Source organism: Microtus oregoni, unplaced genomic scaffold, assembly GCF_018167655.1.
Source record: "Microtus oregoni isolate MIOR12 unplaced genomic scaffold, Mior012 000000F_ref0000247, whole genome shotgun sequence".
NCBI lineage: Eukaryota > Metazoa > Chordata > Mammalia > Rodentia > Cricetidae > Microtus > Microtus oregoni.
The window spans coordinates 237,048-250,068 of NW_024543059.1; the positions used below are offsets into that span (position 1 = coordinate 237,048).

At 42.2% G+C, this 13,021-nt stretch overlaps 1 protein-coding gene across 2 annotated transcripts; it reads right to left on the reverse strand.

Annotated features, from left to right (window-relative positions):
- Positions 1 to 1,180: 1,180 nt before the first annotated feature.
- On the reverse strand, positions 1,181 to 5,722 carry LOC121448905 (cytochrome c oxidase assembly factor 4 homolog, mitochondrial). 2 transcript variants are annotated; one of them, XM_041653176.1, is made up of 2 exons: positions 5,638 to 5,722; positions 1,181 to 3,832 (listed from the first exon to the last, which is right to left on the reverse strand). In XM_041653176.1, exon 2 carries the CDS (start codon positions 3,820 to 3,822, stop codon positions 3,559 to 3,561), a length of 264 nt encoding a protein of 87 aa, XP_041509110.1. In that variant the 5' UTR covers positions 3,823 to 3,832; positions 5,638 to 5,722; the 3' UTR covers positions 1,181 to 3,558. The 2 variants fall into 2 exon arrangements, with proteins under 2 accessions (XP_041509110.1, XP_041509117.1); XM_041653183.1 differs by having other exon boundaries at positions 5,565 to 5,688.
- Between the last annotated feature and the right edge of the window lie 7,299 nt (positions 5,723 to 13,021).

Sequence of the window (13,021 nt, forward strand, 5' to 3'; positions counted from 1 at the left end):
AAAATCAAATGTGTAATAAAACAATCTAAATTAGCCATTTTGAAATGCACATTTCAGTGTTCTATAGTATATTCACAATACTGTGTAATCACTTCTTGTCTGGTTCAACTTCCTGTTAGTAAAAGTTTGTTGGAAAAGAGTCATGATCATCTACTTGCTGTTGCCTCTGACTGCACTGGGGTGCGGTGGGTGAGTTGAACAGTCACACAAATGGCAGCTGTCTTGCCCATTGTAAACTTTGTCAGATCTTTGGCTAAATCATTGTTTCTCAGACTGCTCATGAGGGTCTCGAGTCAGGGTTTTTGAGCACTAATCACTAGACTGCAGTCAGCTTTTTTTTTGTCCTGAAGATAAGGAGTAAAGGTTTTAACTTTGTATCTTACCATTTCCCAGATGATGACGCTGTTGCTTCTCTGGGGATGTCTAGTCTAGGAGACTCTATTGTGCTTGCTTCTCTGAGCATCAGTGTCTGTTGTGGATGGCCATGATACTAGCTACCCTCAGCCAGCATGATAAAGGTGAACAACTGATTCTACAGTGTGCTATGCTGGCAGGCTATGATGTTCAGCAGGTACTCCACACTCTGTAGCCCAGTCTGCCCTTGAGCTCAGGAAAGCAATCGGACTGTCTTAGCTTCCCTTGCTGGGATTAGAGTGAGACAACACTCCCAAACTCATGTGCTATTTTATTCTTTGGTGGTGCTGGGGAACAAACAGGGTTTTGTCCTTGTCAGGTTGTGCTTTCTTCCACTGAGGCAATCCCTGCCTTTAGTTACTATCTATTAACAGGATCTTGCTATACTACCCAGGCTAGCCTCTAACCTGTGAGTTTCCTCTTTCATGCCTAGATGTTTCTTTAACTGCATTAAAAAAAAAAAAACAGAAAAATGCTGATGCTTAATTGCTGTAATCATAAAGGATTTTCTTAAAATAAGTCCACATATGCCTGTACTATACTTCAATTTTTTTATTTTGTTTTGAGACAAGTTTTCTATGTGTAGCTTTGGAACCTGTCCTGAAACTCACTCTGTAAACCAGGCTGGCCTCAAACTCATAGAGATCCTCCTGTCTCTGCCTCCTTGAGTGCTGAGATTAAAGGCATGCGCCAACACCGCCTGGCAACCAAGCTTCCACTTTATCCCCTTCCTCCTACTCTCTCACCCTCCCTCTCTACTCTCTCATTCAGGATATTTTCCCCTTCCTTCATGCTACATTGTTTAACTAAATGCATTTCCACTTATAGTGAGAGTTTTTTGGGACACAGCCCCACTGTAAATCATGTAGACACATTTCCATTACAGACTGGAATACAGAGTAACTGTGTCCTTACTGATGGGAATTTACCCTCTGACTGTGCTGCATGCTGCAGGACACACAGCAAATGCATCTTACGACATGTATTCAGTAGAGGCTCTTATGAAACGGGTTTGTATATTTTAGGGTTTTTTTTCTGAGATAGGTCCTCACAAATGTAGCTATGGCTGTCCTGGAACTCAATGTAGCCTGGACTGGCTACAGTCCTCCTGTTTCAGCCTTGCTCCAATTATAGGCATGTGTCATTGCAGCCAGCTTTGTGTATTTAAATAGTTTAGAGTCCACCAAATTGTCCTCCAAAAAGTTAGTGCTCTCCCTCCTCACAAGAATGAGTCTGTTCCTTTCTCCACCAATACTGGTCACTTAATTTGCCAGCAGAATCAGCTAACATTTTATGTTAAAAGCGTGTGGGTTTTTTTTTTTTTTGGATTATCTGTAATAGAGCACCTATTTATATTTTCCTATAATCTCAAGCATATTCTTTTTTAAATAATCTCATTTTATTGGTTAGGCTAGACTAAAACTTACTATGTAGCCCAGTCTGGCCTAAAACTTATGGGTGATTTTTCTGCCTCCGCCTCCTAAATGCTGGGATATAAGTAGGAATGGGCCCCAGTCCAGCCAGTGTTTCTTCTTGTCTTTTCTTACTGACCTTGATGTACTTTGAATTTGTTCCAGATGGTAATTCTTCCGACGTTACAAATAAGTAATGTGTACTTCAATTTTAAAAGTCCCTCTTTTATTGATAGAGTTAAAAAGTCCCTCTTTTTATCTCTGAGATTTTTTAATTTTTTTGGACAGAATCTCATTATGTAGCTATAGCTGTCCTGGAACTCACGAGTACACTAGGCTGACCTTGAAATCAGAGAACTGCCTCCCTCTGCCTTGAGTACAGGGATTAAAGGCGTGCACCACACTGTGCCCATCTCTGGGATTTGTGCCGACACCCCAATGCACACTACCTGCCCCACTGCTGACTCAACCTCAACTCAAAGCAGGAGTGGACCGGCAGAGATGCAGCTCTATCTACTCACTTGATCTTCAACTTGAAACAGGGCTTTACTCTTCACTAAACTTCTCTACTTTCTGTCTGTCTTTCCTAACATTTCTGCACACAAGGCTCAAGTAGGTGTTAGGGTCTACCATACTTCAGACTTGGACAACTAACATATAGATGCCTGAGAGATGTTTGTTAATAATGATAAATTAAAAACAAAACACCCAAGCTTCTGTGGCAGAGTCACCTTCCAAACCCTTTCCCATTTCCAAATAACTTCCAGGGGCATGCAGAAACAGATTTCATGGTTTCGCTGAATAAAAATGAGAAGCAACTGTTGATGTTATAAATAGGAAACAGCACCCCAGAGAAGGCATTATCAGCTCTGTCAAACTGTTGTCAAGTAGGAACATATAGTGGTTCCATTTTTCCAAAGGTCAAAGTCTGTACTTTAATGTCAAACATACTTCCAAAATGTCTGGCAAGCTTTGTGTGTTGGTAGGATGGGGCAGGCTCTGAATCTGTTACACTGAGCCTGACATACACCATGTACTCAGCTGAAAATGTTTCCTCGATAAGTGTGGTAACACATGCCTGTAATCTCAGTATGTGGGGTGGAGGCAGGAAGATCATGAGTTTAAGGTGATCCTTGGCTATACAGAAAATTCAAGGTCAGTCTGGACTACATAGATTCCGTCTTTTAAAAAATGTTTCTCGATTAGCTCCTGACCCCCATTAAACTGAATAAAACACCCAGGAAAGATAAAGGCTCTTCTGTCATTGTTGGAAACTGAGTTCACTGTTTGAGCGTGGCCTCTCGCACTAGTCTCTAAGCAACAGCAAGGCCACATAACTCTTCAAATTGCACATTACTAACACAGTGTCTTAGAAACACTTTCTGTTGTTAAATTTGTGACTGAAAAACAAAGGCCTGATTGAACAACCAATTTACCTTTAGGCTGTGAATTTACTTACAAAGTACTTGGCAAACTCAAAGAGGTAGGATGGAGGGGTGGTCCATATCCCACTAATTTTAGATACAAGTATGGGTGGAACAGGAACGGTGTAGATGTGTCTGATCTGATCATAAAGTAAAAACAGCTCATGGTGCTTTCAACCCTAGTCCCAAAGATGGTCCGAATTATTTATCTCCTATTGCACACTCTACTACTTAGGATTGCTTCTTCCCAGGGTCACTCTGGGTGCTTATTTCTTCAGGGCCAGGTTGTGGGATGACGGTTTAGGGTCTCAGTGTTGAGCACTGGCTTGCTCTTTCCTCCTCTGCAGTTCCTCCCGCCTTCTTGCCTGCTGTGCACTCATGCAATCCCTGAATGCCTGCACTTGTGGCTGGCACTGACGCCAGTCCTGGTGTTGGGCCATGCACTCCTGCACTGCAAAGTGGAAGGCAGCACAGCCAGAGCGGGTGATCAGCTGGTCCAGTGGGTCTTCTTCCTCGTCTTCTTTCTTCAGCTGTCGGGTCCAGTTATGGCCTTGTGAGGCTGAAGCTGACATCTTGAGGAACCTAGAATATCAACACAGACAAGGTTAACATACAGATATGACTATACACATCTTCCCGCTCATAAACAATATAGTCCAAGGTGCACTCTGTGGCCTGCTTATATGCCTGTGTCCCTTAGAGACTAAGCTTTTTAAGGTCAAATACTGAGTTTTATTTACCATAGGACCTCTACCCCCAGCCGGAAGCCTGGCAGAGAGAGGGTCTGCAAAATGATTTGAGCAGAACTGAGATAAAAGTATCTAAGCTCAGTGGCGTCTGCTTGTGGAATACAAATTAAATGAAATGGCTATCTTTTTGAAGACTCCATTTCTGATCTACCTCAAAAGAACCAGCCTTTCTTCTTTCTTCTAGAAGAGTAACATCAAACACTTGGAAGGGAATCCAAGTACATGCAAGATTGACACACAGGACTGAGAGTTCAGTGTAGTTGTAGCACAAGGCACGTTAAGGCTGGGGCAATCGGTGAGTCTGTGGGGTATGAAGTTACTCAGTCAACAATATCCTAATGTGAGGTGTATTTGCCCAGCCTTTTCCCCAGAATCATCTGCTTCAGAACCCCACAGAATGCAACAAGGAGGAAAGGCTTCAATAGAGATGACTGTCACCTTTGCACAAGCTTTATGACGGGGTGTAAATGATTAAAAGAACTCCTAAACGCCTCTTCTCTTCTGGCAACTGAGAGTTGTGTGCCAGCTACTATGTTGAGGGTGTACAAGCATGGCCAGATTAGAGACAGCTCCTGCCCTCATGGAGTTTAAAATTTAGACAATTTACGACAGTATATACAGACAGCTGGGAACACAGGGGCAAGAATAAGCCTGGAGGACTTCCTAAAGCAATGTTTCTCAACTTGTGGGTTGAGACCCCTCCACGGGTTGAAAGACCCTTTCATGGGGGTCGTATATCAGATATTCTGCATATCAGATATTTATAGTATGATTCATAATCATTGCAAATTTAGTTATGAAGTAACAACAAAATAATTTTATCGTTGGGGGCCACCACACTATGAGAAACTGAATTGAAGGGTTGCATCATCAGGAAGGTTGATATCCGCTGTTCTAGAGAAAATGACTTCCAGGCTGAAATTCAGGGATGATTAGGTGTTGGCCAGACATGGAAAAAACGTTTCTGGCAAGAGGTAGAAAGACAGCATTGGACACGCGGAATCAAAAGTGTGGTGACTGGGCTGAAGGTGAGGTTGGTGATAGAGCAAATGTCCAACATGGAAGAGTCCATTGAATTTGATTCCCAGACCCAGAAAACAACAAAACACTTCAGTGACTGGAGAAAACAATTGAGCAGGAAATGAAAACTGGCAGAAATGAGTAAATGATTGACCAGCAAAGTTTCGTAACCCATGTTAGGAGTTTAAGACTATTATTATGAAGACAAGGAGTAAGGCACAAAAAGGATTAAAGCGCTCCATTTCAGTATAAACCTCACTTGCACAATAAAAGGGAAAATGACTTTGAAATACATTGACTGGAAGCCTGCCTCATTGGGTGGAATCACCAGCAAGTGATACACACACAAAAACAGCTTTGGGATTCACTAGATAGACTCAGTAAATGTTAAATACAGTCTACACCCAAAACTTGTTGCCCACGGTATTCCTTGAATGAGAAAGGAGTTAGACCCACGTTCAGAGATGGCAGACAGCTTGGTTTCTAGAAAAGCATGACAACAGGGGGAAGCAGAGAAATAAAGGTATCCAGGTCCCCTGAAGCACCTCTCCCAGTTTCGGGCGCACTCCGCCGGACCCCAAGGTGCCTCAGACGCGAGGGTGCGTGCGCAGGGCTCACCTGCCGGTGCAGAAGAGCGTGCGAACAGGTTCCGCCGCAGGCTCTCGGCTCTGCAGGAACTGATGTCTCTCTAGTTCTCTCCGCAGGAAACGGACCTTCGCGGGGGTGCACACACGGAAGTACGGAAACCTCTGCACTTTCTCATTGGTGAGCTCCATGTAGAGCCCTCCCCCGTCCTACTTTTCCGGGAAAGGGCGAAAGAGGCAGACAAATGGGAGCGGGATCACGGGGGAGATATCTTTGATGTTTCTGAGACGAGGTGGACACTCTCAGTTGACTCCAACCCTGAAAGAGGAGTAGAGGAGGCGTGTAGCCCATTGTATATTTGCATCAGCGAGAGCTATGCCTGGCCTCTGTGTCGAAGTGGGTCACTGCATGGGTTGCCAAGTAAACTGGAGGGCATAGGGCACAAAAAATAAATTTCAAAACCGAATGGACATTATTTTTCATTCCCAAGACCAAGGAAACATATATGCGTGGTGTAGTGTGATCCATGTCAGAACTAGGTCAATAAGCTCTTAATTGTTGCCGTGAAAGAGACATTTTCTTATTCTTAAAATTACATTTGTTTATTTATGTGTGTGGCCAAGGCACACTTGGGAGAGCAGAGGACAGCTTGCAAGAATTAGTACTGTTCTTTTTACCATGTGGGTCCCGCGATTAAACTCAGGTTTGTTTGGTAGCAGGCATCTTTGCCATCTTTCAGGTTACAAGAGAGATATCTCCCTCCTCTCTGTCTCCCCCCCCCCCCCCCACCTTTTTCTCATCCGCAGTGCACACTTGCTAGAGTTTCCTAACTGCATCATCGTTCTAGGCATCAGGATGAAAAATGAGTTATTTCACCCAGCCAGATCCAGACAGCTCTCAACTTTTAGCCTCTTTCCCCACTGAATGGCACTCTGTCATTGAGTTCATCAAAAAGAAATCAGCTTGGGGCTGGAGAGATGGCTCAGTGGTTAAGAGCATTGCCTGCTCTTCCAAAGGTCCTGAGTTCAATTCCCGGCAACCACATGGTGGCTCACAACCACCTATAGTGAGATCTGGTGCCCTCTTCTGGTGTGCGGGCATACACACATACAGAATATTGTATACATAATAAATAAATATTTAAAAAAAAAGAAAAAGAAATCAGCTTTCCTAAATTCTGTAAGAAGGGCTTGTTTTCCTGATTATCTGTCATTCCAGATACTATTGCTATATCTTCTATTTATTTTTGGTTTTGTTTTGAGTATTTTTGTTTGTGTTTTGAAGGGATATGAGCTCACTCTGTAGTGCAGGCTACCTTTGAATTTATTATGTAGTTCAGGCTGGCCTCAAACGTGTGACATTTCTCCTGCCTTAACTTTCTGAGTGCTGCAATTACACATGTGTGCCCTCATGCCCAGCTTTGAAGCTTGGATATACATATATATGATAAATACATATATGCCTGATGATCTCACCTATCATCATAGAAAGTGAGTTCTTTTTTATAACTGGAAACCAAGTTAAAATTATTCTAGCAACTTTCTCTACAAATGATAAATTATGTATCTAAAACTTTGTTTTCTGATTATAGTTTCATCATATTCCCTCCCAAATTCAGTTTGTTGTTCACAGTCAGTTCACCTATCTTCAATATGGTGTGTGGTTTTTGGGGGTTTTTTTTGGTTTATTTGTGTGGGTGGTGGTGGTGTTCCTATGAGTCAATTACATAAGCATACTATCTGTGCAGGTGCCTGAATTGAATCTTCAAGAAGATAATATGAACTTTATTATTTATTAATTTTGAGACCAGTTCTCACTATGTAGCCCTGCCAGAGCTGAAATTTGCTATGTAGATCAAGTTGGCCTTGAATTCACAAAAATCTACCTGCCTTACTTCCAGAGTGCTGGGATCAGAAGTGTACACAACTTTGTCCGACAAGTTTTTATTTTTGAGATATTCTTTTTTAAAAAATATTTATTTATTATGTATACAATATTCTGTGTGTAAGCCTGCAGGCCAGAAGAAGGCACCAGACCCCATTATAGATGGTTGTGAGCCACCATGTGGTTGCTGGGAATTGAACTCAGGACCTTTGGAAGAGCAGGTAATGCTCTTAACCTCCGAGCCATCTCTCCAGCCCTGAGATATTCTTTTGTGCTATAAAAGGAAAGCATTTTTGTATGGTAGCCTTTTATCAATGAATTGGCCTAGATGGGGTCCCAGAACTTACAGCTTTAGAAGGATTTGCTGTGGATAACATGAACAAGGCAAGTTTTATGTACTGTATCCTATGGGATAATGCTTTTGTACACTGTAAAGATTTGTCATTCATATTGGTTTAATAGAACATTGATTGGCCAGTAGGTAGGCAGGAAGCCTATGTGGGGCAACCAGACTAAGAGAATTCTGGGAAGAGGAAAAGCAGAGATGGAGTCATCAGCCAGATGCAGAGGAAGTAAGATGAGAATGTTTTATAGAAAAAAGGTACCAAGCCATATGGCTAAACATACACAAGAATTATGGGTTAATTTAAGTTGTAAGAGATAGTTAGTAATAACACTGAGCAAAAGGCCAAGCAGTTTATAATTAATATAAGCCTCTGTGTTCTTTGGGATGGAGTGGGACAGAAACTTCTGTCTACACTGTAAATGGCACAGCATTGAAAACTGATCCTAGCCAGATAGCACCTTCAGACATCCATGCTACCTTTATCCTCTCCACTTCATTTGTATAATAATCAAAGATGTGTGCTTTTGATGGTAATGTACCACCATGCCTAGTTTATGGGGACCCAAACCAGGGCTGCAGGCATGCTAGGCAAGCACTCTGCCATTTGATCTACCCAACTCTATTCAGGTTACAAGGAAAGCACAGTTTTGTACAGGAGATAAAGGATATTGTGTCTTTACTTTGCTGCCGTTCTTTGCACAAGCTCTTTATGTCATGGCAGTATCTGCTTCCCTGATCTCTTCATCATGCTCTCATCTGTTAACTGCTCTTCAGGATCTGTCAGCACACAGCAAAGCTCTGCTGCAGCCACACAGCAATTGCCAGCCTAATCAAGCTGAGTGCTTCTCTAAACCTCCCTGCACAAACTGTCTTTTATTTCTCTTGACATTGATGGACTGTGCTGTTACCATCCACATCTGCTTCATGAATCATGCCCTCTAACTTTGCTTTTGTGGGATTCTGCACAAGACTTCATGACAGCTCCCAACTCCTTTGTTGTTTTAGCTCCACTACCGTCCTTGTCAAATGGTAAGAAGTCATCTTTGACAGATGTCCCAAGTTCAATGCTCAGGACCCGCATGGTGATAGGAGTGAATCAATTTGTAAAAGTTGTTATCTGGTGTCTACACCAAGTGTGGCAAGTTCATGCATGTGCGCGCGCTCACACACACACACACACACACACACACACACACACACACATCGTTTTATTCTCATGTTTTGGTTCAAGACAGGGTTTCTCTTTGTAGTCCTGGCTGTGCTGAAACTCACTCTATAGACCAGGCTGGCCTCAGACTCAGATCTATCTGCTTCTGACTCCCGAATGCTGGAATTAAAGGCGTGTGCCACCACCTGCACCATGGCTAATTTTTGCCATGAACATGCTGGGTGAGTTCAGACAGTGAGAGTTCCTGCCTGTCATGAGCCACTCTGCTATTTGACATTTTTCTGTGTTCTGTTAAACAACAGACCTGTTGTTACACAGAAACGTTTAATCCTAGGAAATAAAATAAAGCTTGATTTTAAATTTTCATATACTCATGCTTTCCTTCTTGGATTTCATCTGTTTTGTTGACTTCTGCAGTTTTTCTTTAACCAGTTTCAGCAGCAGCATAAGTGGTATCAGAATGAAGCTCAGCATTTATCTCCCTCCAGAGTTTGCTTATGAATTAAAGGCTGATTTTCAGGCTGGCAAGCAGGTAATAAACACTGCTTCTTGAAATCTGTCCCATAATTAGCCCCAAAGTCTTCAAAGAGCAAAGCCAAGCCCAGATCTTCTGAAAAACCTGAACATCAAGCACTGGGTGCTTGCTGCATCCCTGCTGGCATGGCTAATTCAGTCAAGAGAGTTCAGTTTGTGGTTTAGAAGACTTTCCAGATCCACATTGCATCTGTGGTTTGTCATGTGGTTGGAGGCAAAACTCCATTTAACAAAGGGCTTGTAGACAGCCAGGTAAGGGTGTGCTGGCTAAGAACATGCTGTTTGAATATTTTTAAAGAAAGCTTTAAATTTGAATTTATTTTTATTTGTGTGAGTGATTTACCTGTATGCATGTCTGTATACCATAAGGGTGCCATTTCTATCTCTCCAACTCTCAGGTTTCCTTTTTAAAACAAAACAATGCCAAGCAATGTTTACACCTTTTGGACACTCTATAAATATTAACCTATTGGTACAAAAGCAAAATCAATTCATATTTGGCCATACTGGAATTTGTTTTTAAAAAGAAAACAAAACAAAAAACCCAAAAGCTACTAGATGCAAAATGCTATGTAAATCTGGGAATTTGCTGCCAACTTTAAGGTGTTAATTGAAATATGTTGTAGAAAATCATTTTAAGGTGTGTTGATTTTGTTTATGCTGCAATTGTTTAACTCTGTGAAGTTGTGATTCTTTGCAAGTCTAAAATATTTGATGGTCTAATAAATAGTTGACCGGTCAATAGCGAGGTAGGAGAAAGAATAGGTGGGACTGGCAGGAAGGTCGTATAAATAGGAGGAGAACTCTGAGAAGAGGATGGAGGAGCAATGAAGGAGCGAGGAGAAAAGGGCATCAAGGGCCAGCCAGAGTCAGAGTGAAAGTAAAATACACAGAAGTTAGAGAAGGAAAAAGCCCAGAGGCAAAAGATAGTTGGGATAATTTAAGATAAGAAGGGCTGGCTAGAAACAAGCAAAGCTAAGGCCAGGCATTTATAATTAAGAATAAGCCTCCATGTGTGATTTATTTGGGAACTGTGTGGCAGGCATCCAAAAGAGTAAAAAACAACCAACAATATTTTGTCGGTCCAACATGGGGCTAGAGTAAAAGAAAATCCAACAACAGTTTGGCATACCAAAGTGAGACGCTCATATTTCCATATAAGGCCTAAGAAAGCTGGGGGGGGGAGTATACGGCTTTTTTAAGAGTTCATAACAAGTTCCCATGAGATTGTACAAAAGTGGGGAGTGGTTTTGTCAAGATGGCTCAGTGAGTAAGGGAACTTGCTGCCACACTTAATAACGGGTTGATCCTTAGAGTCCGCATAACAGACAGAGAGAAACAGTCTCTGCTTGTACACCCACACACACTCGTGCTTACACTCCAACACAAAGTAAATGTAAAAACATTTTAAAAAATGGGACTGGAGAGATGGTGAATCAATGAGCAATGTGCTCGCACATAAGCATGAGGTACTGAGCTCAGATCTCCAGCACATTGTAAAAAGCTAAACAGGTCAGCCTGTACCTGGAAGCCAATTGCTGGAAGGTAGAGAGAGGAGGATTTGGGAAACCTGCTGACCAGCCAGGCTAGCCAATCTGTGAACTCCAGGTTTAGTGAGAGACCTTGTCTCAAAAAAAATAAGATGGGTTTGTATGTGTGACTATGTGCAGGTGAGTACAGTTGACCATGGAAGACAGAAGAGAGTATTGGATTCCCTGGAGCAGAGTTACCGGCTGTGATGATCTGCCCAATGTGGGTGTTGGGAACTGAGCTCAGATTCTGCACAAGCACAATAGATGCTCTTAACTACTGTGATGTCTCTCCAACCCCAAGAAAATTTACCATTTTAATGTAAAATATTAATAGGGGAAACTCTGTGTAAGGCATATTAGAACATTTTAATCTTCCTTGTTTTTCTGAAAATACAAACTATTCTACAATTTTAAAAGCTCAGTCAAATAAATTTGTTTTTGAAAAAAAGAACTTACTACATAGCCAAAGCTAGCTTTCCCCTCACTTTGTAGTCCAGGCTGGCCTCAAACTCAGGGCATTCCTCTTCCTCGGTCTCCAAAGTGCTTAAATCATAGGTGTGAGCCGCCATACTCACCTTTTCTGAAAAAAAAAAAAAAACAAAATCCAAAACCTAAAACCAAAATAAAAGTGTTTTTTGTTTTTTTGGTTTTTTTCGAGACCTAAACCTAAAACTAAAATAAAAGTGTTTTTTTTTGTTGTTTTTTTTTTGGGGGGGGGTTCTCTGTGGTTTTGGAGCCTGTCCTGGAACTAGCTCTTGTAGACCGGGCTGGTCTCGAACTCACAGAGATCCGCCTGCCTCTGCCTCCCAAGTGCTGGGATTAAAGGCATGCGCCACCACCGCCCGGCTGTTTTTTGTTTTTAAAGACAAAGTCTTCACTATCTGGCTCTAGCTGTTCTGGAACTAGTGATGGTGAACATGGTGTTTAGAGGATATTTTACTCATGCTAGGCTTGTGAAAACAAAATGGTTTTAGCTTGTATAATTTGTGAGGCAGTTGCTCCTATCTTGAATGTTCCCTGTCAGGAGGCTGGAGATGGGCCAGTTCCTGGTGCAGTTGGACTATTCTTAAAAAATTGCTGATTGTTACAAAATATTTCACTGCCTCAGTGCTCCCTACGAGATAATGGGTCACAGGATTCAACAAGTTAGCTGTTTAGTTCTGCTTTTGTTATGAAACACTTGGGGGCTGAGGCGCCTGCAGGACAAAATCAAGCCCTGGGTGTGTATGTGGGGGGGAGATGCACACTTTTAACCCTTTGGGAGGCAGTGGCAGCCAGATCTCTAAGAGTTTAAGACCAGCGTGGTCTACAGAGTGAGTTCTAAGATAACCAAGGCTTCACAAAGAAACAGTGTCTCAAAAAAAAGAAAAAAAAAAACCACAAAAGCAAACCACAATCAAGCCTTGCCTGTACACAGACAGGATCTGAGTTAATTTGGCTCCCCAAAATTATAACTGTGGGTTTTGCCTTTATAATCTTTTGGCTAACAATGGCCAGTGCCTTACTTAGGAAACTCTTTGGTTTGGTTCTGGCCAGACTCTTTTTAATAAAAAGCCTCTAATTTACTAAAACTGAAACTTGAGTCAGACTGGTGGATCTCTGAAGGACTTTAGACTCACAAGGAATTAACTGCGTAGATCAGGCTACCCTCCAGCCCACAGAGACCCAACTGCCTCTGCTGAGTGCTGAAATTAAAGGTGTTGCACCACTACATCCGGCTTTGTTCTAAAATTTTAAAAATTCATGGTAGCTACTGTACTAAAAAATAAACAAAGAAGTGCTGAAGGGACTCTTGTTTCTGAGCTGTGTGACCTTTATCGGGTCACAGAACCAGTTACGAGCACCCTAGGGCCATTGTTTTGAAACGAAAGACTACAGTTCCCAGAGTGCCCTTCGTGGTTGCCAGGAGCAACCACAGAACGCCGACAACAGAGGCTGGAGTCTGAGGAAAAA